The sequence below is a fragment of the Emydura macquarii genome, unplaced genomic scaffold (assembly GCF_026122565.2).
Source record: "Emydura macquarii macquarii isolate MOO-44397 ecotype Brisbane River unplaced genomic scaffold, CSIRO-AGI_Emac_v2 contig_3287, whole genome shotgun sequence".
Classification (NCBI taxonomy): domain Eukaryota; kingdom Metazoa; phylum Chordata; order Testudines; family Chelidae; genus Emydura; species Emydura macquarii.
In genome coordinates this window covers 3,662,595-3,690,193 of record NW_027133424.1, presented here as the reverse complement: position 1 = coordinate 3,690,193, position 27,599 = coordinate 3,662,595, and the positions used below count along the sequence as shown (strand labels likewise).

Below are 27,599 nucleotides of genomic sequence, written 5' to 3'. Positions count from 1 at the left end.
GGTAATATGCCTGAGCCCAATCCATACTAGCAGTTGCACACTGCTAGACACAGTTCTCTAGTGCAGGTACAGTAATGGGTAAACTGTGGCTAAAAGGCATGCTGTGTAGGTTTGGTTAGACATTTACAGATTTAACCCTGACAGGGATCCTCTCTTTTCTGTATATGTACAGTGCCACGCACCAGTGTCCCAACTGGGACATTGGGTATTACCTTAATATAAAACATTTACCTCTACTACATGGTCTCATAACATCAAGCGAGGCTACAGACCCGGGAGCAGGAAGGGTCTTTAGAAACAGACTGCAATACCACAGATACAAAAGAACATTAGCCAACTGTTGCTAACACAGCTTATGGTAAATAATTATATGACATATATACATAGCAGGGTTACCTGGAGGAAAGAAAGTTAAGGGGATTAAAGCAGAGAGTATCTTCCACAAGCAGCAGCATCACTCCATTTGTGAGCTGCTGTGCTTCGAATTAGAGCCAGACACTGAATTTGCATTGATGTTGATTGAAATAAAATGGAAACTTAAAAACAAGGAACTTAAACTGTTTTCCATTTAATTTGCAGTGTAAACTCAGAGCATACATGGCATGTATTTCACTTTCTTGTTTTAAGATCCCAGCCTTGGCAGACCAATTCTCAACTTAAAAACATTTTCAGCTTGTGTTTGGGAGGGGGACAGGAAGTGTAATGGTGCCTATCAAGAATGGCTGTTTGGGCACAGAGCTGGGTGAGGTACAACCAAGTTTTGGTCTATGCTGATCCTATGTCCCGGGCCATCCAAATCCAGGGGAAGGGTTTTGTTTCTTCAAAGGAACAGATTGTTACACACTCCTGATGGCAACCTCTTAAAAAAGAAAAACCAGCAGGCTCCAAAAAGCTATTTTGTAAAAATAACCTCCAAAATGGAGACTGGGGAAGATCCACTTGCAAAATGATAGGTCCAAAAACTAGGAAACCCATAAGAGCAAAGACTGCCACACCAAACACCATACCAAACGTCAAGGAAATCCTCTTGGTGAACATAAGGCCTGAGAGCTGACAATTATGCAAAGCCACCTAGGGTCAGATATGGAATTGGGGAAATCAATGAAAAACAAGTCCCTGGCAGAACTGAGTCTGGGACAAACATCTGGAAACAATCAATCACTCGTCTGCAAAATCATATTTTTTAAAAAGCAGCAAAATGAAAATCAAGAGCTGCTGCTTTGCTGGGCATTTCACGCACACCAACCCTGCAGCAGAGGAAGCTCCGCGCAGCCAGGGTGCCGTGTGAACTTCCTTCTGCCAGGCTGATTCCCATGGCTGAGACCTCAACACGGCACGTTAAAGTGGGGCAGTTGCTGCCTTGCTCTAACTGCTTTCGATTGGTCCTTCCCCGTTCCCATTCCCTCCATGTTCGCCCTCACACACACACTTATAGCTGAAGCCAGGGAAGAAAACAAAGCACTAGAGAAACCACATCCAAATTGTATTTGGAATTGAGGACCCTCATCTCCTCCTCACCAGATGCAATCCTAAAGACAACGATAATAATTTTGTTCATCTACAGCATCTTCCCAATTGGGAGGTTCAAAGTGCTTTATAAGCAAATTAACACCAGAAAGCCTCACGATTCCTGTCAGTTACGGCTAGCACATCTCACGCTCACCAATGGGTAATAATGGCACACAGAGAAGTGAAGTGACTCACCAATTGTCACTCAGGACATCTACGGCAGTCAGCATTAGACTCCAGAATGCTCGACCCCAAGTCCTCTGCTTTAACCGCAAGCCCATTTTACTCTTCTTTTTTTGTCCCTAGAAAGGGGTCACACACCTCATCCTGCCAGGAAGCTCTGTCCCAGTCATTAATCTCTGGATGAGCTGGGATGCCTTTCACAGCTAGGTAACACCGATTCCAAAATGGGATGTGAGGGAACGCAAGACTCTCCCTTCTAGCAAGTAAAGTCCAATGCCTATGTGGTACTCCCAAACTGAAAAGCAAAAGGGAGAAGATGAATATAGGAACCAAGTGAATTCAAACTCAATGTTTGTAAATAAAACATTTAATCTGGTGTTACTGTGCAAAGAGCAAGCCTTCAGGCGGACGTGAGTGGAAATAGATAAAATGACGTACCTTCTAATTCAACTATAAACTTACGTTGTGGTACTCATACTGGCAGCTCTCTATTATTGTCATGCCTGAAGATGTGATCTATCTTCTTGAACCCTTGCAAAGTAACAACTTAACACTCAGCATCATGGTTTATTCCCTCTCTCCATATGTACAATTAAGTGTATGCCTGGTTATTAAAAATAAAGCTCCTGTATCACGGCTTTGAAACACATTACAATCAATCAATGAAATTCCCCCCTCATTACAACATTCAAAACGCTTGGCTTCCACACAGAATATCCACTGGGCACAAACAACAGGCCACATGACACACTGGATGGCACAGCAGGACTCTGGTAATAGGATCTAGAGCCTTTCATCATCAGCTGAATGATTCAAATCCAGTCCTGATCAGCAGTGACAGGAAGTCGTTATCTAACAGCAGTTTGGTGGCCTATGTAAAATACTTTGGTGGTGTCAGTCCAGTTCCCAGTCAACAGATGTCCACGTCACAGTTGGTACCCTTGTTTTGTTGGCAGGTGCAGAAGCACCAAGGATTTGTGGGCATGGAGACAGAATTACCCCATCCTTAGAAGCAGTCCCTCCAGATGAGGGTTGAGGCATACTGGAAAGGGGAGGGGGAAGCTGCCACTTGCCTGTTGATATCCGGAGGACTTCAGTTTCTAGAACTGTCAACCCGGCAACTTTCATGAACACTGAATGCATCTAAAAAACCAGAACACAACTAAACACATACATCATATGCTCTCAAAGCAAACTGCTTCGATGTCCAGGTAAGGCTCAGAGAGATTGTTTTCCCCCTGTGGCGATGAAGGAAAAGCCCAGTTAAGGTAACCCAGAAGTGTGTGATTCCATAGTACAGCCCTTTTGTAGTCCTGTTAGCTCCCTTCCCAGGTAAATCTGTTCCCATATGCAACGAGAGAATCTTCCAGCTTCACCTTGTGGCTCAATAATCTTTATTATTCCTTTTTATTTGTTTTTATTTAAAAGAATTTGTTTCCCTATCATAAAAATTAGACAACCATACCACCAGCAGCAGCAAAGTCCGTGGAGTTAACTTTGATGGCAGACAGTTCACTGGTGTTTCCAGTGTTTCAAAAGGTCCTAGAGAGTCCATAAATGGAAAAAAACCCAAAACATGATGGCTGTGGAGAGGAATATCAAGGTGATTTCAGTTTCTTGCCCCACTGAGGATTCCAGATGAAAATTGTAGCATGTCAGCAGGACCAAGTGCCTCACGCCTTGAGAGAAAACACTTCATACCAGCTCCAGTACCTGGTTAAAAAACGAGAGAGAACAAGCAATTTAAACAGGGATTTCTGTGTTCATTATCTCCTACATCAACAGATCACTAGGAGATAGCTGACCTTTTCTCTGCCTCCCTTATTCTCTGTTCACTAGCATACAGTATTGTCACTGAAGGGCCCTGGGTCCTGTCAAACAACATGGGTTCTGAAGCCCTTCCATGCCTTTCAGTTTTTTAAAATGGCATAAGTTATGTTGTGATATATCATGACACAATGCAAGACTGTCCAATCGCCTCTTTTTTCCTAATAAGCACTTCCAATCTGCCGTCATCTTGGTCTGATGAAGACAGCAGATCCTTCTGTTCACACATGCATTAACTAATTCATTCAAGCTCAGAGAGCACCACAATCTGTGGTCCTGGAAGGCAGGGCTTCCCCCAGCAGGATACAGTTTGCACACTGTACAGAGCTGTGTGGGTACTCCTCTGCTGAGCAACCAATTGAGTTTGCATTAATCCTCCCTAAGCCAGGTCCCATCCCACTGAGCACCAATTAAAAGAGGCAAATCCAGAATTCTAAGATCTGTCACTGTTTACACATTTTCCTCCCCATCTTCAAGCTAGGCATATGAGTAAAATCTCCCCGTAATCACCAGTTTTCCCCTCCTGCTGGATTCACTTAAGGGTGTCACAAGCCCTTGTTAGTGAAATGGGTGACACGCACAGAGAAGTGACTGAAATAACGAACAACAAATTGCAACCATACAAAATGAATTGTCCAGGAGCAAAGGGCAGCAGGGGCTACGTACTACTGCAGCAGGGATTGCCAGGGAGCAAATGCAGAATACTTTAACAGTTAAAAATGGCCTACAAAGAAAAACCCCACACACATCTCGCTGGGATCTTTTGGGAGGATGGAGCTTCTTTCTGGTGAATAAGACATACCGGAGGGGTGAGATTTTTCCAATTCTGGTTTTTTGTTTTTTTTAAACACAGAAATATCAGGACTATCAAGTCCAGTGAGGTTTTGCCAGAGAACTAGAGTGGTTGCTGAAGGTCACACTGACACAGTCACAAAGGGGGAAAAACCCAGGTCTCTTGAGGGGTGGAAGCCTCTAGGTGAGCGTGAAGACGGATTGTGAAACACTAACCAACTATAACAGGAAAAGGCCAGAGCTTGACTGCAAATCCACTTAGGCATCAAGCCTTTAGGGCTGAGGGGATTACTTCACGGTGGAGGCTAATGGTGCTGATCACACACTGGGGCCAGTCTGTGTGGTATTCCCTGTGATGTGTGGTTCTGGCAATCAGAAAGCATGCAAGCTCTGAGGTTCATGGACCAACAAGGTCAGCTAGCAAAGAGTACTAGAAGCACCACTTGGTGATTAAGTGCCAGGGATAGATTCATTTACAGAGTGCTCGTGGGAGAGAGAGAGATCCTGAAGACAGGAGACCAAATCACAGCTGCCAACCTAAAGGGCAGTCCTCTTTACTAACTAACTATCTGGAAACTGAGCTCAAATTTTGATATTTTAAGATGTCTGACTTTAAATTCAAGTTTAAAAAGGTAAGTTCGCAGTTCTAATTAGCAGTCATGCCACACACAGTCCGGGGGGGGGGAAGGGGGGGGAGAGGAAGGAAGGAAGGGAAGGAGATCTCTGAATGAGTTCAAGGATTGTTGAACACTAGCCTCTTTGTGCAAGAGGCAGCCAGTCGATTTTTACAAGCTGTTGTCTGCAGGAGCAGATTCCTGTGCTAGGAATGAAAAAAGGCGAGTGGTGCATATACTCATTTGGAACATCAATTCTTATCGCTGAAAGTTTGGATTGCAGCCTGATTCATTACTGTGCCCTGATGCAGTGGATTGCATTTGGCTAACGCCAAGATGTTAAGACAAAGCTTCCTCAATTTGTGGCTCATTGCCACAAAGATTAGTGTGCAAACATGAATTCATATGCAGGTGTGCACGTGTGCGCATGGGGGAGGGGGAGAGGCACAGCATTAAATTAAAGTCTCACTTCGAAATAGCGTCACTTAGGCACTTTTGGATTGATTACAAGATTTAATGGCTTTTGTGGCAAATGAAACATGGAGCCTATTCTTAATAAAGGAAAACAGGACATATGTAAAAACAGAACAGTATTATATGGCTAATCTCAAGGGTAACATTGCAAAATGTTTCAAGCTTTCCCACTCCATGCTGGTTTCTTTCTAATACTGCAGAGAGGTCTGGAGCACTGGCACAGTGGCTGCTGGACCCTTGCCACCGGCTTCTCCACACCTGCCTCCTAACTTGTCTTCTCTGCCTTCAGTTCGCTTTATTCCCTTCTTGCTAGCTTGTGCCAAAGGCAAATACAACATTTAAGCTATAAAACACCCACAGTTGGGATGACCTCTTCTAACTGTTTCTCCTGGCTATACAGTTTCTATGACCTTGCTCCATGCTAAGAACGGATTTAAGCATTTAAAATGGAGACTCAAGAAATAACTTACCTTAATTGTACCCTGACTGTTAGCAGCGATGAGCACATTGGACTCCTGAAAAAGAAGAGGAGCTATCAGAGTTTGCAATGGCAGTTCTGAGGGGAGTGTGAAGTAAGAGACTGGCTTTTATTTTAAAACATTAAAAACATATCTGATTTCAAAGAAATTTAACTCTTGCCATTCTGTTAGGGTTTTGTGGTCAAAGATCTTATTCTGAAAAATTACATCATCTTGTAGAATTAGGAAGCAGCAATCCTTAGTGCTTGCATAGACATTTAAATCTTGAAAGTAAATTTCAATCTTGAATTAATCTTCACAATACGCCTCTGAAGATGACAAGCTATATAATCACTTATCTCTTGGTCATCTCTTAGTATACAAAGATCTCTGATGCCTTAACTAAACTGAACTGAATAATTAACATGACCCAAAACCCCACCAACTAAGGCAACACACTCAATTATAACAGCCAAGAAATCTGAAATAGAAAATAAAATAAGAATACAACAGCTGCTTAGTTCTAAAGGAAGAGAATCAGAGGACTTTGGCTCAGGCCTGAAGGATGTTAGATAGATGACATGTAGGTACCTCTCTTCGGTACTTACAGAGTCAAACTAGGCACACCTCAGTTGTGTGTGCGCGCGCGCACACACACGCACACACAAGGTGCTTGAAATGACCCATTTCAGATGCTTTGGTGGGAAATAAGGTAGAGGAAAAAAATGCAAAAAGAAAGAAAAAAGAAGGAGAGATATCAATAAGTTAAAAGAAATAACTGATTTGGAGAGGAAGAACCCTGAAAAAGAAATCAAGAGGTAGAATCACGCTTCTCAAAATTGTTTCCCCACATCCCTTCTTTTCCAGCCATGCTATACCAGCAATTGGAATGTTTACTGCCCAACTGCTTTGTCTAAAAGCTGCTGATATTAGAAGCAGCAAGATAAACAAAGATCTATCTTAGAAAAGCTATCCATCCTAAGATGAACTTGGCTTAATTATTCCATCACTTCACACATGGATTTTTAATAAACTCAGTGAACGAAATATCCCCACTTCAAAGAAGCAGTTATATACACTTGCATCCCGTGTGAGAGTTGGAGGACGACAGCTAGCCCTAAACCAGCTGACTATAAAAGGTAGATGCTGGCACTTTGTAGCATCAGAGGTGAATACACGGTTAACTCAGCACATAGCAAGATTAGGCTAGAGAGCCTCACGATGAAGCAGTTTGAAGTCTGCAGGACCACTAGCTTTGAAATGAAGGGAGAAAAAACTGGTATATTCTTATTCAACATGAAAAGCTAGTTACCTAACCATAGCTGCCTTTTGGTGAGCCACTGTACTGCCTTACAAATGGATTTGATCCCCCCTGGATAGTATCCATTACAGGATTAGCAAGAACTCCTGATAGCATCTCTCACGTGACCCTCTAAGCTAAAGTATTTGTATAGAAAATATGCCCTAAAAAGAGCCAGAAAATCCCCATTTCAATTCTTATGATGGATAAGAGGCCCGTCTTCTGAGAGGCACTGGCTGAGAATGCCACAGCTTCTCAATTTAAAGCATCAGAATATGATGCCAAAGCACAAGGACACTTATATCATTAAGGAAAATCTTTGTTAAGAAACATGTACATACATAAATCATGTTGGGACTAAAATGCCTGACTACTAGATTACTATGAGATATCGGAATAATTTTTTGAGACAAGGAAGGAGCATGAACAGGTATCAAATGTCTAGCACAAAGGGCTGGAGCTGATAAGTGCAAGGTGGTTGGTTTTGAATGACTCGTTTGCTTTGTGAACAACTGGCAATTCAGCATCGCTGCTGCAGTCTGTCAGGGCATCACTGTAAATAAGCTCTGGCTCAACAGGTTGCTTCACCAGCTAAATAAAACAAAATGTCAGAGGGTAATACACTCTTCCCTGGGAACCTGCTGTTTTTCCAGCAGAACTTCTCTCTGGGTCTGAGATGATCACGGATCTGTTGCTTTCATCTCCAGCATATACAGACAAACAGAGGGAAAGTTAGCACCAAGTCTGTCACTGATGACCTGCTTGTTAAAGCTCTCTAGCATTGTGCTTGCTTCCACAGAAGCACAATCTAAGTAACTTTTTTATCCCCTGGAGGAACAATTCTCTTCTCTTTTGTACTGCCTATAAAACAGCCATTATGCTCAATGCATTAAAAACCTAAGCAGGCTGTGAAATAAAAATTATTCACATTGCATGTGGTCTGTAGATTTACAATTGATGACAGATGTACATGAGTTAAATCAATCCTTTTACCCGTGTATACCTAAAAGAAGCTGCCCAGTTTGTGCCATCCAGGGTTGATTTTATTGCTTAACAGAAGCATAAACTCTTGATTTTAAAATTCTTTGATTTATGCCCAGAACGTATCATGGCCTTTATCAGCGTAAAATCTTAGATGCCATCAAAAGGCAGCACAACAACTTATTATGAGGGCAGGAACCTCCACTCTGACAGACTGAATGGTATAAAGAACTGTTGCTTACCCTAACTTAACTGTAATTCTTTGAGAGGTTGGATCCCACTCTAGAGATGCATGCATCTGACACATGCCAGAGTCTTTTGAATAGAATTGAGGACTCACGGGTGCCCTGGGCCACCTCAAGCTCCTGCATAAGAACATAAAGGTCACAGAGGCAGTGACATGCCCTCTGAGTTCCCTTCGAAATCAAGAGCAGGACTCTGAGCTGTGGACTCTGATTTACAGCAGGGATGGAAGGCAGATCAAGGGACCCACAATGCAACAACATCTCAAAGAGCCAATTACTGTAGGATAAGAGCAACTGAAAGCTCCAGTCAGCCATTCAAACTACTATAAAATGAGTCCCTCAACAACCAAAGCACTCACCTGTGCCCAACCTTTTCATTAATGAAAGACAGTTGTGAGAGAATCAAACCCTGAATTTCTCCCCCATTCCTACCACATCACCTCAGTCATTTCGGGTGAATTGTAGCCTTCCTAAAAATGGCTAAAAGCAGCTGTTCAATCTTCCCCAACACCGCTCTGCCAAATGCTGGTCAGCAGTATCGGAGTTGCAGAGACAGGAATCTCAACCCTACAGGCTGGATCCAAAGGCATAAAATGCTGGGAGAAAGCAAAAAGGGAGAGGAAAGGCCACCCCTTACCTATTTTTCCATTTGTTTTGTCCCCCAAACCAAGATTTCAAGAGCCTGTAGATTAAGACCTAAGCCAATGCACCAAAGCACCCTTCCTGCCATATTTCCTTTTGAGAAATATTTAATCTTCCTAGGAGGAGTTGGGGACACCAAACCCTGTATGTCAGGCTTGGAAATGGAAAGCTCTGCAATTTACTTTTTCTTTTGCCATTAGAAATCAGTAAAAAAATTCAAACTGCAGCTATCTTAAATGCCCCAGAACATTAATATTCACCCTGGCAAAGGTGTTCTCCTGGGACTATGCACGTGCGCTTTACATGCTTTCTCCTAGGTATAAAAAGAGTGACCCTATCCTGAAGAGGCTCAAAATAGGAAGGATTAACACATGCAGATCTTTTCTTTTTCTTGATATAAGTCTGTCTGTCAGGACATCTCTTCCTATCTCTGTCACAGCCTAGTGTAAATATGCCTGAATAGTTGCAAGTTGTCTGAGGAATAGGAAAGCCAGGATGCTAATTTCTAAGCACATTCTCAATTACTCTGTTTTAAATGATACCAAATTAGGGCATTTTTCATGTACCAATTACACACATTATCTATGACTGTGGCAGCTAAAAAAAGTCACATGAAACCTAGTCTTATTGAGAACAAAAGTAATACTTGAATGGAAAGAAACTCTACTGGGTGTCTAAACAAACAAAGCTCTTTAGCCATATAAACTAGCAAGACTAAGAGAAAATTCATAATTAATGGGAGGGGCATTTTGTAAGGGCAGTTAACCTTTTAAAGTTTGGTTTTGTCAGACTAATTCCATGTCTACACTTACAAGCTTGAAGAGGTGCTGCTGTAAGAGCGCTCATGTAGCCATGTTATGCAAACGGGAGACAGCTCTCCTGTTGACCTAATGACAGCAGATATGTTGGCAGGAGAGGACCTCCCGCCCTTACAGCGCTGTGAACAGGAGCATTTATGCCAGCAAAACTTGTCACTCGGGTGTGTTTTTTTCATACCCCTGAGCAACAAAAGTTTTGCCAACATAAATGCTAGTGCAGACATGGCCTAAGACTGGAAGCTGATCTAGCTACATTTTCCATCGAAGGTAAAATTACTACATTGTGTTACACTTATAGCCCTGATTGTGGAAACAAGAAAGGAAAGTTTGGCTAAGGAAACAACATCAAGACATTTCATTTTCATCTTGATCATGCCCTTAGTGCTACCAATTGTTATGGTGCTACCTGTTGCAATGAAAGGTAATAAGAGTTTGATGTGCTGAAGATAGTTTACTGAAGAAATGTATTAGATTGTAAGCAACTTGGAGCAGGGACCATCTTTTCATTGTGTGTGCACGCAAATGTTAGATCCAGTTATTTTTTATACTTAAGATTCAGCCTCTGTTTTGTATTATTATAACAACATATCTTCCACAAATTTACAGCACAAGCTGTGGGTAAAGTCTGAATATTTTGGGAATTTTCAACTAAACTTGTTATTTAGATTAATTTAAAATGCGATCTTTATGAAAATACTCTCCGGAGCCTGACCTTTTCCCCCCTCCCAGACCTGTTTTGCTAAGAAAGGACTCGTTTATTATCAATCACACTTTCCCAATAGTTAACACTCATTGCCAGATACTTTGGAATGTATATTTAAAGAAAATGGGTTATAATTAAGCAAAGTTACTAATGGTTGTGAATACAATAGGAAAGATGATGGAGGGAGTGGGATTCCCCCTCACTCAAAGTGGCCACTGTTTTACAAAGTTTGCAATGAGACTGAAATTACACAATGGGATTGAAGCTACTCATGCCGTTAGTAGAGAAAGCCCACTACAGAACTATTCATGTCCCTCGTAAAGATGGCTGCCATCTCCCATTGTCCCCCCACCCCCCAATGAGATTGAAGACACAGGCAGCTTTCAGGAAAATTTACCCTCATTTCACTAAAGCCTTTGCAATCTGCTGTCATAACTCTCAACCTTTAATCTTTCCAATGTGTGACTCAAGCCATCAAAATGTGTGAAAAATGGTCAAATGATGGAACACCTATGCTCTGCTGCACATCATGCCATAATTAACAGACTACGATGGTTTCAAAGAATATTTTCTCATTGCATGAACAAACCAGATTTTAAAAAAAGGAACCTGGAAAATAGGAATTCTGTCACATGAAACTATATGAAGCTCCAATATGGGTCATCAGCAGGGTTTGAACCATAGACCTTCAGATCAGATCAGATCCCTACCCAGACTGCTGCCATGTGAACTACAGACATAAGTGTTCTTGCCTATGGGAGGGAGATTAATGTATTGTGTGTAGTGCTTTTGTTTATCTTTTGGAGGCAGAATTTCTTTGTGATGATGCAGAGTCTGTAGCTGTCAATGGAAACATGCTGTGTGGGGTTTTAGGAAACAGTTGTGTGTCCCAGAACTTGGTATTCCCTTGCTTTCTAGGGTTTGCATTGGATGGCATCCCAGTTACCCATAATCCTTTTAAGCCAAGTTTTTGTTTATAGATGACAGCAAAAAGTGAAAATTAATCACTGCTCTAATTTCAATAGTTCTTGTCAAAGCAATAGGTTTTACCCACAAAGAGTTTCATAATAAAACATTTCAGAAGGAGCAATTATAGACTTGAGCTCCTTAGGCTTTAAACCTAGAAAAAAACATGCCTAAATCACATTTTGTAATCCTTAAAAATATATTCTCTATGCATATTATAAAGTCTCCTGAAAAAAAGCTGTGAGTAGCTCAAAAGCTTGTTTCTTGGTCCAATAAGAAGTGATTACCTGTTTTTCCATAACTGTTATTCTGTCAGATATGCTGCACATGTCCCGTAGGCTGTGGGTATGTCCACACCCCGTGCAGAGTTGTCAGAGAACTTTTTACCACAGCAGTTCTCGTCAGGGCGGCCTGAGTGCCCTGTCATCATACAGTGAAGCAGGCAGGTATAAGAGCATGGTGCCACCAACAACCTCCCTCAGCAGCTAGACCGACAGCGAGAGGAAGGAGAGTGAGATGTGGAATGGACATGGAACACATCTGAAAGATCAGTTACAGAAAGGTAGGCAACCATTTCTTTTTCTTTGAGTGCTTGCACGTCCATTCCAGCTTAAGTGACTCACAAGCAGATTAACATGAAGGTGGGATCGGTGTCTACCTGAACAATGATTGCAGAATCACCCATCCAAAACCAACATCATACCTGAACTGGTGGTGGCGGTGAAAACAGCCTTCCCCTCCCAGTAGTATGGCATGGGAGTGGGTGAAACAGTGCCCTTGGCTTACAGGAACAACACAGACCCCAAACTGCTTCTGCTTTGCATGCTGACTTTGCCATAGAAGCACAGTATTTGCTTTCTCTCCCCCCACTGCTGCCTGATTGTTTACTTCCAGTTTCACTCCCTTTCATTTATGCTTTTACTGTCCAAAGGAGTTCCGTACATTTTCTGGTTCTGATGATTTCACAGAGTTCTAAATGGTCCCAAATCTCTAAAGGTATACTCCTGCTACAGCTCTGGCAGCTGTGCCTACAGCTGGAGTCAGTGCCTTGTGGACCATTCCCAAGAGGAGGAAGGTGCTGCACCCTGCCCATGTAGCAGAAGCATTGCCAGCAGATGGAGGGAAGTGATAATTCCCCTCTATTCAGCACTGGTGAGGCTGCATTTGGAGTAGTGTGTCCAGTTTTGGGCCCCCACTACAGGAAGGGTGTGGACAAATTGGAGGGAGTCCAGCGGAGGGCAACAAAAATCATTAGGGGCTGGGGCACATGACTTATAAGGAGAGGCTGAGTGAACTGGGCTTGTTTAGTATGCAGTAGAGAAGAGTGAGAGGGATTTGATAGCAGCCTTCAACTACCTGAAGTGGGGGGGATGGAGCTAGGCTCTTCTCTGTGGTGGCAGATGACAGAGCAAGGAGCAATGATCTCAAGTTGCAGTGACGGAGGTCTAGGTTGGATATTAGGAAAAACTTTTTCACTAGAAGGGTGGTGAAGTACTGGAATGCATTACCTAGGGAGGCAGTGGAATCGCTATCATTAGAGGTTTTTAAGGCCTAACTTGACAAAACCTTGGCTGGGATGATTTAGTTGGCGGAGGTCCTGCTTTGAGCAGGAGGTCGGACTAGATGACCTCCTGAGGTCTCTTCCAACCCTAATATTCTATTAGGAGTCAAACTAGAATGAGGATTGGTAGCAGGGGAATAAAGGGGACTGCCAAGCAAACTTTCAGAGCATCCTCCCACCAATCCAGAGATGATAAAATTAACACTAACACTTGGACCACCTTGTTCAAATGACGACAACTCAGGGCATACACTGAAGCTAGCCATCCTTGCAACTGTCCGAGATGCAGCCTGTTGTGCTGAACCATGTGACCCAGGTGACTGAAACAGTTGTGTCATGGCAAGGATATGCTTTCAGCTGCTGAATGAAACCCCATAGTGTTTCAAACCTGGACCATGGTAGAAAGGCTTGGGCCTTTGTGGAGTATAAGACTTCTCCAATAAACTCTATTCTCTGTACTGGTTTTAGGATTGATTTGTCCCAGTTTGCTAGGATTCCCAGGGTGTCAAATGTGGACAGCGTGGTGATGGATAACAGCGTGATACATGGATAACACCTGAGCTGTGGACTGACTAGTCATCCATGCATGGGAACACTTGGACTCCTAGTCTTCGTAGACATGCTGCCACCACGGCCATGCACTTTGTGCATACCCAAGGAGCAGCTGAGAGACCAAATGGAAGCATTATGAACTGGTAACGGAACCCGCTCGCCACAAATATGAAAAACTTCCGATGGGTATGGTGTATTGCAACAAGGAAGTACGGATCCTTTAAGTCGAGGGCAATATACCAGTCCCTCTGTTCCAGGGAGGCAATAACTGGAGGTAGGGTATCCATGAGGAACTTTATTGTCTTCAGGAATTGTTCAACTCTCAGTTCTAAAATAGGTTTGAGGCCTCCTTTTGTTCTGGGAATAAGGAAGTAGTGGGAATAGAAGCTTTTCTCCGAGGCATAACAGAACTTCCTCTGTGGCCCTTGCCTGAAGAAGAGACTAGACCTCCCACTGAAGGATGATATTATGAGTATGGTCCTTGAAAAGGGATAGGAAAGTGGGGGCCAGAAATGAATTACAAGGCACACCCCAGTTCCACCACGCCTTAGACCCACCGATCTGATGATATGTGGGCCCAAGCACTTAGGAAGTGGGATAATGATTGGCAACCAAAGGGTGAGAAACAGATGGAAGTATGGCAACTGGCACACAGCTCTCAACCAATCCATCAAAATGCCTGTTTGGATGAGGTGGCTGGATGGGATGAGGCTATTGACACACAAGAAGAGGATGGTGAAGGCTGTCTCCTATAGTCTCTGACCTTTTGCAGTTCTTGAGAACAGGGAGCAAAGCCTTGATATTTAAGACTGATATGGATGAAACTGTTTCCTTTTTGCTGCCTGAGTATAGATTTCAAGTGACCTTAATGTCGCCCTGGAATCTTTTAGGCTATGGAGCCAAATGTCTGTCTTATCCGAAAACAAAGAGGGCCCCTCGAGTGGGAGATCCTGGAAGGTCTGCTGCTGGACCTGTTGGGGGAGCTCATGTGATTGCAATCACGAACATCTTCTCATAGTAACAGCTGATGCCCTGGTTCAAGCAGCCGAGTATGTGCCACCCAAACTGTGCCGGAGAGCAACTCTGGTGATCTGCTTACCCTCTTCCACCATTATAAAAAACTCTTGTCTACAGTCTTCTGGTAACCTACTGCTAAATTTCATAATGTTTTCTCAGAATGTGAAGTCACAGTGATTCCTGAATTGCAGACTCCCTGTAGGATAAAGTTGCGACCAAACAAGTTTAGGCTTTTTGAATCTTTGCCTTTAGGTTTTGATGCTTGGTGTTCTTGTCTCTCCCATTTGTTAGTAGCTGGCATTACGAAAGAGACTGGAGGAGCAGAAGAATATGAGTGCTGGTAACCTATAGAGAGGATACAGTACCTCCTCTCAGCTCATTTTGTTATGGGGGTAAGGAAGAAGGTATCTGCCAAAGTGCCTTAACCGGCTCCATAATGGCTTCATTAACTGGCACAGCCACTCTGGCAGGGGCTGCCAATCTGAAAATGTCCACCCACTTGTGAGAACTTGCATGCCACCTTCTCTCCCTGAATGTCAAAACAGAAGCTGCCCTTCCCAGTAGATCTTGATGAGCTCTTGTGGTCCTCCAACTATGGTGAATCACTTGCCACCTCAAATGTCTTGTTTGGTGACAAGAGGACACAACAGGATTCTGAGGTGATGGTTGAGGTGGAGAAGCCGCCCAAGTACCTTCTGGCTGCTCAGTACTGATCACAGTAATGGAGAACCATGTCCACGATTCTGATGCCCTTGGAGTGTTCTTGCGAACACTGAATGAGATGGCTGAGGGGAAGTCTTAGCTGGAGGAGGAGGAGACGCCCTATGGGTGTCCAGGAAGGCCGCTGATATGGGCCTAGGTCCCATCCTTGACTGTGCCATTGCCCCTTAGGAGGATGCCAATGCTGTGATTACTGCATGACCCATGGTCCCAACTCTCCAAAGGAGGGTATGCACTGCATCCTGGGTCGGACACTAAAGAATGCACCTCCGAGTCTGAAGAAAAGTCTGAGACCTTGGACAATGGAGGGGCGGCACCAGAGGTAGGTAGCCAGAACCTAGGGATGGTGGTACTGCTTTTGTGCAAGTGTGGGAGGTACCAGTACTTTAGGTTCCTGACATGGAGAGGTAGGAGACATAAGCATTGGTGCTGCCTGTAAGCTTTCCTGTAACATCAGGGATACCAACACCAAGAGATAAGTAGGTCTCTTGTGGCTGCATGCCTCCAGAATGTTTGATAGCAGCAATGACTGACAAGCAGGATCCAATCATCTTTCAGGGGACAGCTCTGACAAACCTGGCACAGGTTTTAGAGGAAGTATCCCTTCTTCTTAGCCTCTGAGTGCTCTAGTGGGAGCTTCTCCTCCAAATGTCTGCTAGAGCCTGTCTCAAGCAGGTTTTGGTACCGATGAACTGAGGAGAGCCTGTGCCTTTTCTTTAGCACTGGTGAAAGGATCAAGAAGCCTCAGACATCTCCAGCAAGGCACTCTGTATTGAAGCCAAGGTATCTGCAGCACTCTTCACATGCACTAGCTCTGATAGAAGGCAAAGTGCTACCTTCATAAGCAGAAGGAATTGAGGGAGGTCAGAGGCAGCACTGCACTTGTATACCTGCATGCTGCCTCACGTTATGGCAGAGGGCACCCGGGCAACCCCGATAGGTACCTTTGAGGGAAAAAATTTTCCAGCAACCATGCATGGAGCACATACATGCCTACAGTTGAATGGACATGTGCAAACACTTGAAGAAAAGATATTGCCTCACCCGTGCTGTCTCTAAATTCCTGGGACCAACAGTTCTACAACAACACTGAAAACATGAATTATCTACATTGTTCTTACAAATTCTTTCCTTTTCACATGTGAAGATCTAATCTCTTTAACACAATGAAAGAACAAATTAGGATTATTTGGAAAGGAATGTGCAACAGCCCAGCAAATGCAAGAATGTACTCAACTCTCTTTCCATCTTAAACTGTAAATATAAAAACATTTTGTTTTGTTTTTTTAAAGAGTTTATACGTGCTACCTGATAACACTACCTATCTCATAACATACTGAAATTATTCACACAGCAAGTGACAATCTTTTTGCTTGTGTCTATTTTATATATATAGAGAGAGGGAATCGCCCCATTTGTGTCATGTCTGGTACAAACATGTTTGTGTGTTTTCTTGTCACATATGAGTTCACAGACTCTCTTTACAGCATCCTACAACATGAGAAAGCTTTCAAATTAATTAGCGCTTTCATTATCTTAAACACAAGCACAGCCCTGCAGCTCCAATATAAGATGAGATGACCCCAAATACAAGATGTGTACTAGGCAGAAATTTATCATTTCCCAACCTGTTAAATCCCTCCACCCCATTTTAATGCAAACCAAGCCTATTAGCCTCTCCCTTATGGAGACTTTCCTTTAGATAAAATAAATCCCTCAAAATCAAACATATTTTCTGGCATTTTCTTGTCCTTTATTTTCCATCTGAGACACATGTGGCTCCCTTGACATAAGGAACGACTCCTATCCCTGCTTTATTAAAGCCTCTATATAGAAGGCATCCTTTACTAGTTCCTCTCATTTTTGCATGTGCACAGTTAATGCATTTTTCTGCTTTTATTCAGGCTGAATTCAGCACAATAGCTTACCGTATAACTGGAAGCTCATTTACTATCATACATACACGCACAAATCTATGCCTACACTCCCAGCATATGGGTGCACAGAGGAAAGTAGTCAAACGCTTACTCCAAAATGAGACACTTGCATAAGAAGAAAGCCAATTGCCAACCAAGTGTGAAATCATTTTTTCTTAGCATGACCTTTCCTTTCAGCATGTGCTTTTCAGAAAAGCAAGACCAAGAGGGCAATTCAGGACCAGGCTGGAACAAAAAAGCATCCCTGACTGCATGTATGTACGGAGCTGTCCACAGGCTATTGATTTATACCATTTTGTGAGGTCCTCTGAACCCTACACAGAAACTCAGGCCCACAAATAAGTGGGGGAGGGGCTGCAAAAAACAATGGGAGTGGGATCTGGGGAATACTCTTGTGAAATTTTTAATCAGATGCAATTCTTCCTGAATTTCAGTCATTCTGACAGAAAAATGTATACAAATAAGCACCTACTTGGAATTTACTTGAAATTCAGGATAGAATAATTAGTCAGTGACAAATTATGCTACAATCACCACAAGCAAACAAACTACAGAGGCCTAATGACTGGTGCACAGTTCCCAACAATCAGGCAGAGCCATTCAAACTAATTTATGTCAGCAGTCGCATTAAAATATTTGCCAGTCTCCATGAGGGAATGCTGAGCTTCACTGCCCATCTCCTATCCACAGCAAGGTCTCAAGAGCCCCCCTCTTCCTACACAGTCATATCTCCTGGGACAGACCTGCATTTCAGACACTCTCCATAAAGAATAGGTTTGAGGCCCTGAACTAAGTGTCAGCATTATACAAATACAGCATGTAATAAGCCTGCAACACTACACACAAATATGCAATGAGTTAGCATCAATATAGCAACACCTCAAGAAATGACAAGGTAAAGGCCTACTGTGGATTGACTTTGCCTGTCTACTTACATTTGAAAGCCCCAAACACCTAATTGGTGATTCTAAACCAAGTTATGCATCAGCCAGTCTGAGGACTGCACAGGCCAAGGAAGAACAGGCTATTATCACTATTATATTTGTCCTCTCCCCCCTTCCTCCATTCCTATTGTTTGTTACTTTCACTGGTCACATCACCTCTTAAATTAGAGTAAGTTCTTCAGGGCACAAGCCAAACTGTCATGTGCATGTCTGCAGGGCCCAGCAGAACGGCCCACTGCTCATTACTGCTGCTGTTCTTCTGATTCCCTGTGCTCTTCCCTCAAACGCTTACTCCATTAGAAGAAACTAAAAGATCAGAAACAAACGTGAAATACATACATTGCACTGCTATGTAAGATGCTGGCAGGTCCAGAAAAAACTAACGTTTAGAACCATAATGTCAATAATTCTATTAAAAAATAACAGCACACAACAGACTTAGGCTAAGTCCACACTCGGAGCTTTGGCTGGGATTCCCAGCTTGCACAGACATACTTGTACTAGCTCTCATCAAGCTAAAGATAGTAGTATAGTCACGGTAGCATAGGCAGTGGCTAGCCATGACAAGTACAATCCCACCTTGACCCTGTGGGTAAGTACTTGATGCAGCTAAAGCAGGCTGCTGCTGCCCAGGCTACTGCGGCTCCACTACTATTTTTAGCACGCTAGCTTGATGTGAACTGGCACGAGTAGGTCTGTGAGAGCTGGGAATCACACCCCCAACTCCAGGTGTAGACATAGCCTAAGGGCTTATCTACATTTAAAATGCTACAGGAGCACAGTTGTAGCTGCTGCAACAATGCAATGTAGATACTACCTATGGCGACGGGAGGGATTGTCGTATCTGAGTAGGTAATCTTCCTCCCCAAGAGGTGCTAGCTAGGTCAATGGAAGAATTCTTCTATCTACATGGGGAGTTAGACTGGCAATAACTAAGCTGCTCAGGGGTGTGGATTTTTCACATCCCTGACCAACAGTTATACTGACCTAGTTTTCTAGTGTAGACCAGCCCTATGAGGCCTAACTTTAACAGAACCTATGAGACTCCAGCACGTCCTACTATTTTGACTACCACTGCCCCACTCATTCAGCTTTGCGACCCTCACCTTTTCTGCCCCACCACCCCTTTATACTCCCAGCCATTTCCCTACCACATCTGTTCCTATGCAGTGCATTCTGTTCCTAACTTTCTATCTGGTGTTGGCTCCCTATGCCCCTTAGTGCTGCCAGATGACAGCTCCCAACTCCTGTGCCATGGCTCTGCTCCCAGTCCCTACCCTCACTCTGCTCTCAGCCAACCCTTCATCCTCCTGCCCATCTCATGGGATCATGGCTAGGCAAGAGGTAAGAGTGGGACAGACGGAGGCAGCAGCTGTATGCTGCAGTGAGAGGGGAAACTGCAGTGAGAGCATAATCACCACAATCTACTGGTCAGAGACATGAACTACAGGTTTGGGGTTTTGTGTGTGTGGACAAACACAATGCTTGGTGTGTTGGTGGTTCTCAAAAGGGAAGTTGAAAGGAGCGAGTTGGGAGATGATGCTTTGATCAAATGCACTCCTATATTAACATCCCAGATACCTTTCGAATAATCTTTGTACAAAATATGCCATGTGAGTTATCATTTAAAAACAAAACTTGCTTGTCAATAATATGGTGAAATGCATGTAGTGACATTATATGTAAAGTTATTAACATAGGCTGAAATTCAGTCTGAAACTTGTTTACCAGACAAGTCAGGGTAAACCGGTTTCTCGAACACAAAGGACAAGATGATGCCTCCAGATGTCAGCAAAGCTGATGAGCCATCACCTGTCCAGTGGCCATTCTTTGGCAAGAAAGGGGAGCAGGAACAGATCGATCTACATTTTAGCATAAAAGAGCATGGGAGCTTTTTCATCACCAGACTCCTTGCCTCCATTCTCACAGCAGGAATTAACTTTATCTAGGGGCAACCCTCTGGAAAATGCATTTCAAAGGACGACTGAGCTATAAAAGCGATGGGCAAAAACATCCCAAGTTCTCTCTCTTTCACCTAGGAAGACAAAAGAAACAGGCTTTGGGAGCAGATCCTAGCCTGACCATTTGGTCAGCAATGTTACTGGGAACATGTAGTAAGGGATGTCACCTTGAACCAAGTCTAGTTTGTTAAGTTTAGTACTAGGAAGCAGTATATTGTTATTTCTCTTGTAACCATTTCTGACTTTAATGCCTTGTATTTGTACTCTCTTAAAACCTATTTCCTTATAGTTAAATAAACTTGTTTTAGTCTTTAATCAAACCTGAGCCAGTGTTGTGAACTGTGTGGGTAACTCCATTTAGGGTAACAAACTGTTGTATATTGATTATCTTAGAAGGGCAACAGACCTAATACATCTGGGCTGTCCTGGAGAGGGCTGGACAGAGCAGAACACAAGTTTTTTTGGGGAAATCCTGGACTGGGAGTGAGTTGGGGTGACCCTGCAAGTGGTAACGAAGGCTGGTGGAAGCCGGAGGGTGACTGGTGTGTTGCTGGCACGCTACAGCTATACACAGACACTCAGGATGTGACCTGCATGCTGGAAGGCTGTTTGTGAACAGCCCAGATGGGAACTACAGCAGCAATGCATTGAGAGACACCGAAATTTGCAGGATAGGGGTGACAGCCTATCACTGGCCAGATTACATCTGATTACACCAGATTACAGGTGAGACCTAGGAAATACCTGATACATATTCCTTCTTTTTCCTGTTGTCTCTCGACCACACAAAAATGGATATTATGTATTACCCACAAAACTCTGGCGGAAGACGACTGGAGCATGCTCCCACAGAAAAGTGACAAATCATTTCTAAATTGATCTAGTAGGGATTGTCCTTGAATGACACAAAGCTCTTTCCCACCTGCTTTGTGGAGCCCAATTCATTGTCTTGACACTGCTTGAGCTCCCTTGGACAAGGCTCAAGAGGCTGGTCCAAATATTATAGCAGAGTCTCCTGCAAACAGATACTGACCAGTTAAAGGCTTGCTTCTTAATCTCCTACTTCTCCTACTGCCAATGTTGAGTTTCATCCTTTAATTAGGTGAATGATACAGGTTGAAAAACTGACCTAACAACCTTGACATTAATATTTTAAGTTATTAACGCTCAATTCTATAATGCCAATAAATTACTTATATGTGCAGATTTAATTAACAATTCAATCAGTAAAAATATTACTTTAAATTTATATTGCACATTTCATCAGAGGATCCAAAGACATATTAAAAATATTAATTAAGCCTCACAAAGTCCCTATGAGGTGGCTAAGTATCAAACTGATTTTGTAATGGGAGAAACTGAGGCAGTGCATCCTGACTTGGCCAAGTCTGCAGAGTAAATCTGAGAAAGATATCAACAGAACCCAGGGAGTTTTCACTGAGGAGGTGAATAAATATGCAGGAATGAATATAAAGAATTAATTTCACTTATATAAAATTCTGCTTCCAGAATACAGTATTGACTTATAAACTGAAGGAAAACCCATTTCAAAGTTTACTCTTCCCTAAGAAGATTAACAGCCCACCATTACTACCATAAAGACTGTTACAAACTAGCCCAATACTCCACTACTTTATGGTTGTGTCCCACTGTGCTTCCAAGCCAGCAGGGTGAGGGTTGAGTCTAGTCACTGTTTCTAGTTCTAGGTCTCCAGGAGACACTCCCAGGCCCAGACCTCTTCTCCAATGCACTTTCTTGGGACATGGGATAGCACACTCTCCAGTCACCCTAAATCCTGACATCAGTGTCTGAGCCACAGTCACTTACACACATGACCTCAGAGTTCCACCCAGGCTGTGGGCACTCTGGGCTTTTAGCGTAGTCCCGTCAGAGACAACATGGCAGGAAAACAAGGAATGCAGGCTTAGCAAAGGAATTTCTAAACACATTGACTTTACTCTTAAAAAGCACTAGAGGGCTGAGACATCCTACCCATGATGTCTGATTTCTTCCCTTCTGTGGGTCTGAGATTTCTTAAGCATTTTAGCCTGGACAGAGTCCATCCTGCTTGCACTCTCCTGTAAGTCCTCCTTACATGTAATGATGGCCAGCCCCCTGCACGGAACAGAACCCCACTCTTGGGCAGGGCCTCCACTTCTGTGCTATGTGCTCCAGATCACTGAGAAGCTTCAGATCCATCAATCATGCTGCCCCCCGAACCCCACCCTACCCCCTTCGTAGGCACCTGTGTAGAAAGGCCATTGTTCTATGGGAGCAGCCTAGTAGTTAAGATTCATTCAAGTTGATAGCCACACATTGCTCTCTGTGATGGTCCTTCAATGAAGTTTCCTGGGCAGGGCAGTTCCCTATAATGCAGTACAATAATTTGCCCTTGGGCAAATCCAAATTTTGGACTCAACATATGGCACAAAACAGACTTCATAATTTGATGCAGAAACAGCCCACTCTGCCACAGAGCTTTCTTCTGGGGCAAACTTGTCGCATGCTGATAGAGATATTTTTCCTTATCATGTGTATAAAATCATGTGCTCAAAATTTTTAAACCTAGATGCCTGAAATTCCTAAAATCCATATTTAGGAAAGGAAGTAAGACTTGCCTGATTTTAAGTAGTACTGAGCATTCACAAATCTCACTGAAATCAATGGGCATTCAGGTGCTCAGCATCTTTGATAATCAGGCCATTATTCTTCAAGTACCTAAGTATGAACTGAGGAGTCTAAATTCATATGGGCAGGGTGCAGCACCTTCCTCCTCTTGGAAATGGTCCACAAGGCGCTGGTTCCAGCTGTAGGCACAGTTGCCAGAGCTGTAGCAGGAGTATACCTTTAAAGATTTGGGACCATTTAGAACCCTGTGAAATCATCAGAACCAGAAAATGTACAGAACTCCTTTGGACAGGAAAAGCATAAATGGAAGGGAGTGGCTTCTAAATGGGAATTAAAACCACCCTCAGAGTAAGAAAAAGTTGAAGCATGACCATGTTTAATCTAATGCCCAAATGGAGGTAGTCAGATATAGTAGCATGGGTTAACAAGAAAATAGAATCTGCCTCTGAAGGTAGTCAAGACAGAAATAGGGTCAACAATAGTGGAGTACTTTGGCAGAGACGCATGGAATAATTTTTTCTGCCCATCTCTCAATCATTTTAAAGAAGAAGTAACTAAGTCATACTTTTTGTTCCTGTTCATCTTACTTGGTTAGGCTGTCAGCTATTTGGGGCAGAGGCTGTCACTATATGTTTGTAAAGCCCCCAGCAAAATGGGACCCTGATGCTGATGGGGACCCTAGTCACAACTTTGAAAATTTTGGACACATGTTTGTTATAAATCGACCTACACAATTTCATTATGTGCCTCAGCATCAATGTACCAGGGGGATTACAGAGTGCTCAGGTATATGAGGTACACACACTAACTATTCTTAGTGTTTGGATATCATCCCACTGGAAAAGAAACGTGACTGGTTCACTGCATCCACAAGTGTTCTGATTATCCTTCTGGAAGGGCTAGATGCCTGGCAGCAATGAAAAATCAAAACCTCCATTTCTCTCTTAGCCAGCAAAGATATTGTTAATGATAACAGGAGCATAATACTCACAGCTCTAAAACGTGGACATGGAAGATGATATCTCATGCCACTGTGCACCAATGAGTGGCACTAGTGCGTGGTGGGAGAGGCATTCAGGAAATAGAGCCGTTTCTACAAGGGGAGCGACACTGTAATTACAGCATGGGGCTGAATGTGGGCCTAAGATGTTTTCATAACAGAGTTTGGGAACAGATTAGAGATGAGGCAAGTGCCAGGAAAGCCAGAGGGGAGGAGAATTCAAGAGTCCAGGCACAAGATGATCAAGACCTAGACAATGTTTTAAGATATGTGGGAGGACTTTTAGATGATGTAGAAATAAGCCCAGCAAGACTCAGTGATGGATTCTCTAGGGTTGTAAGGAAGGAATGGGCAAAGCCAAACAGGGCACCTGCCTGTGGAATGGGGTGCAGGCAGCACTCGCATGTACAGTAGAACCCCACTGACTGGTCAACCATATGCCTCATTTGGAACCGGAAGTATGCAATCAGGCAGCAAAGACAAAAAATCCAAATACTGTACAGCACAATGCTGTGTTAAACAAACTACTAAAAAAATAAAGGAAAAGTTTAAAAAAGATTTGACAAGGTAAGAAAACTATTTCTGTGTGTGTTACATCTGAATTAAGATGGTTAAAAGCAGTATTTTTCTTTTCCATAATACAGCTTTGAAATTTTACTAAGTCAATGTTCAGTTGGAATTTTTTGAAAGAACAACCACAACATTTTGGTCATAGTTATAAACAACCTCCATTCTTAAGGTACCCGTAATTCTGAGGTGGAAGCCCCAAATCCCTCAAGCCAGGTGAATACACTGGTTTAACTGAACCACACACCAGTATATATGCCATACACCAGTTCACCATAAATGCCTCTTCCTGGGCTTTAAAGATTGATTTTATCTACACTAAAGTTTAAAATCTGTGTGTTAACCTGAAAAAATTCACACCCATAATTATATGACATCCTTCAAAATTCAGTTCTACACATTTCTAACAACGGTGCGACAGGAGTGAAAACCTCTAAGCTACTGCAACCTTTACAGTGTCATGCTGCCTCCACTAGTCTCCAGAGATAGGAAGCTCTTTTCTGCAACTGTTGCTGCAGAATGCTCTTGTGCCGTAGGGCCAGTGTGCAGTTATAGATTCTGACCAGTCAGTGTTTTTTCTAGTGTGCAGGTAAGTTATGCAGAAGCGGATGTGCCGACAGATTTTAGACTGACTGGAAAATGGTTAGAACCCACATGCACAGAGAGTAGTTTTGACATTATCTTTTGTGTTTTCAAAATGTCCTAGTCTTAAAATACAGTTTTATTCTGAAAAGTTAAAAAATGGCACATTTTTACTTAATAGGTCCATCAGCGGCACCCTGTGCACATTTGAGAGTCATATATTTAGAGTCAAAGTTTATTTATTTTCTTTCAAGTGCTATTTGCCCTGCAGAGACAACCTGACTCAAGGAGAGTGAGCTGAGGTTGTCCTATACATCAACAGAATTAGAATTATTTCCAAATTCCCATTAGTTACACCAGAGAAAACCCACAGAAGAGAAGGGGGCTGCAGAGGTGTAACAAGGAAACACCCGCCTTGACTCTCAGAACTCAGGTTGACAGGTAGAAAAAAGCAAACCAAAGATGTTTGATCTGGGAATCATAAAATAGAGGATAAACATGGAATCCCAAGATGCCATTTTTAAAGTCACTCTTCAGAGTAAAGTCACATTGTTCAATATCACCACTAATCACCCGATCAGAAATGTTTGCACTGTTGTAGCTGTGTTGGTCCCACGATATTAGAGAGAGACAAGACGGGTGAGGTAATATCTTTTATTGTACCAACATCTGTTCATGAAAGAGAAGCTTTTGAGCTACACAAAACTCTTCAGGTTTGAAGAACTCTCTGTAGCTTGAAAGCTCCTCTCCTACACCAATAGAAACTGGCCCAATTAAAAAAACATATCATGGGTATTGTGAAAAGTGGGGATGAACTGAAGTTTAGTTAGAGCTAATTTGTGATGGGGCTGAAGGATTGTCTGTGCATAAAATGTAAAGCATTAAATATTCCATTTCTTCTTAACATTTCACTATTGATCTTTCCTTCACCATTTGGGGGTGGGAAAGAAGAGAAAATGGAGGACAACTACTCTTAGGGCAGAGGTTCTCAAACTTTTTGCATTGGTGACCCCATTCACAAAGCAAGCCTCTGAGTGCGACCCCTTTGCCCCCGTGGGTGCCTGCCCCTGGCCTCCATGGGCTCTCCACTTCCCCATCGCCCCTAACCCCTGCACTGTGCCCTCTTCACTGCTAAACCCTGCAACTCACTCCTGCGCCCACCTGGGGAAACAGACCTGCATGCACAGAGCGGCTGGTATTGCTGCTTGCTCCCACCTCGAAAGCTGCTCCTCCAGGCACCTCTATGGGACTGGGGGGGGAGGGTGGGGAGCGAGGAGCAACATCAGGGCTCCCTGCATCCAGGCCACTTTCCCCACCTAGCCTGCATAAAGCAAGGGCAGACAGCAGTAATTCCTGATGCTCGCTTCATAGCACTGCCCAGGTGGGGAAAGTGACCTGGATGCAGAGAGCCCTGGCATTGCTTCTCGGTCTTCTCTCCCTCCCCCCATAATCTCCCTAGGATGGTGTGGAGGAACTTTGGGGGAGGCGGGAGCAGTATCTGTGTATCACTGCTCACCCCTTTCCCCCATGTTCTTCCACCAGAAGGAAGCAGGGAGGCTCACAGCCCAGCGCATGGCCAGGGTCGGGGCTCACAGCTTGCAACTCCCACATAACCATGTCACAGCCCCAAGGGGTCTTAGGGTGTTAAGAGCTACAAGGAGACATTAAACTTCACACACTTTTGCACAAAGGCAAACAAAATCAATTGCTCATTAATCACATTAGAAGTCAGCTGAACTGTTAAAGGTTGCAATCTTTTCCAAGTTTGACAGTATCCTCTCACAATACAGGCTTGTGTTTCTTAAAGTTTCATTAAAATATCTGAAAAAGACACAGTGCAATACACATGCTATGCACGACACCTTCAGTTTGTCTTGCAGAACTATTAAAGATGGTAATCCTACCTTTGCATGATCTGAAAGATTTAAATGGAGCCTACTGCCTGCATCTGAATTAATGCCAAAGGGAACAAAGAGTCCAGTGCTTTACGTAACTTACTCTGCTAGACTGGTCCAATGAACCTAAACCTTTCCTGCATGCAGAAGGGCAATTCACGTTAGTAACGTACACTACATACATAGCTCAATAGCTAGAAATCCCTTTCAGTCTCATTGCAGAAGAATGTTTCACAGATACAAAAATGAGAACTTTAAAAAATTCCACCATCGACTGAGTTTAAAGGCAGGTATTTTACATTCTGCCTCATTTTTCTTCAATAGATTTACTGATTGTGATAGCAAAGGATGAGACAGAGATGCATGAGTCCCAACACTATAGGGGAATTCCCTATTCCCATGATCCTGAAAAATCATTTCCTTTCATTCACCCCTCAATTCTAACTTGAACTAAGACTCTGATTATATTAGTTGTCTGCAATTTTATCATCAAATAATCATGAGTTAGTTGCAAAAAGTTGACAGGACCATTTATCCTATCAGGTAATGGTGCCAACCTATATAAAATTCCCACCTAAAATATGCTAGATTCAGTTATGGTTGCTAGACAGCATAAAAAAGGAAGGAACAAACCTTAAATAATTCGATATGCCATCTATGCTCCCCTTTCAACCCTAATTGTTACTTTTCTACCACCCACAGCCGACAGATATCTCCACGAAC

The 27,599-nt window shown here is 43.1% G+C and overlaps 1 protein-coding gene across 2 annotated transcripts in view; it reads right to left on the bottom strand.

Annotated features, from left to right (window-relative positions):
• Positions 1–2,043: 2,043 nt before the first annotated feature.
• The window catches only part of COP1 (COP1 E3 ubiquitin ligase), a 186,622-nt gene continuing 161,066 nt past the window's right edge, over positions 2,044–27,599 (bottom strand). For both annotated transcript variants that reach the window (XM_067532411.1, XM_067532412.1), the window contains exons 19-20: positions 5,870–5,914; positions 2,044–3,405 (exon numbers count right to left, since the gene is read on the bottom strand). In XM_067532411.1, the coding sequence (XP_067388512.1) occupies positions 3,388–3,405; positions 5,870–5,914 (63 nt within the window). In that variant the 3' untranslated portion in view covers positions 2,044–3,387. The remainder of the gene's footprint in view (positions 3,406–5,869; positions 5,915–27,599) is intronic.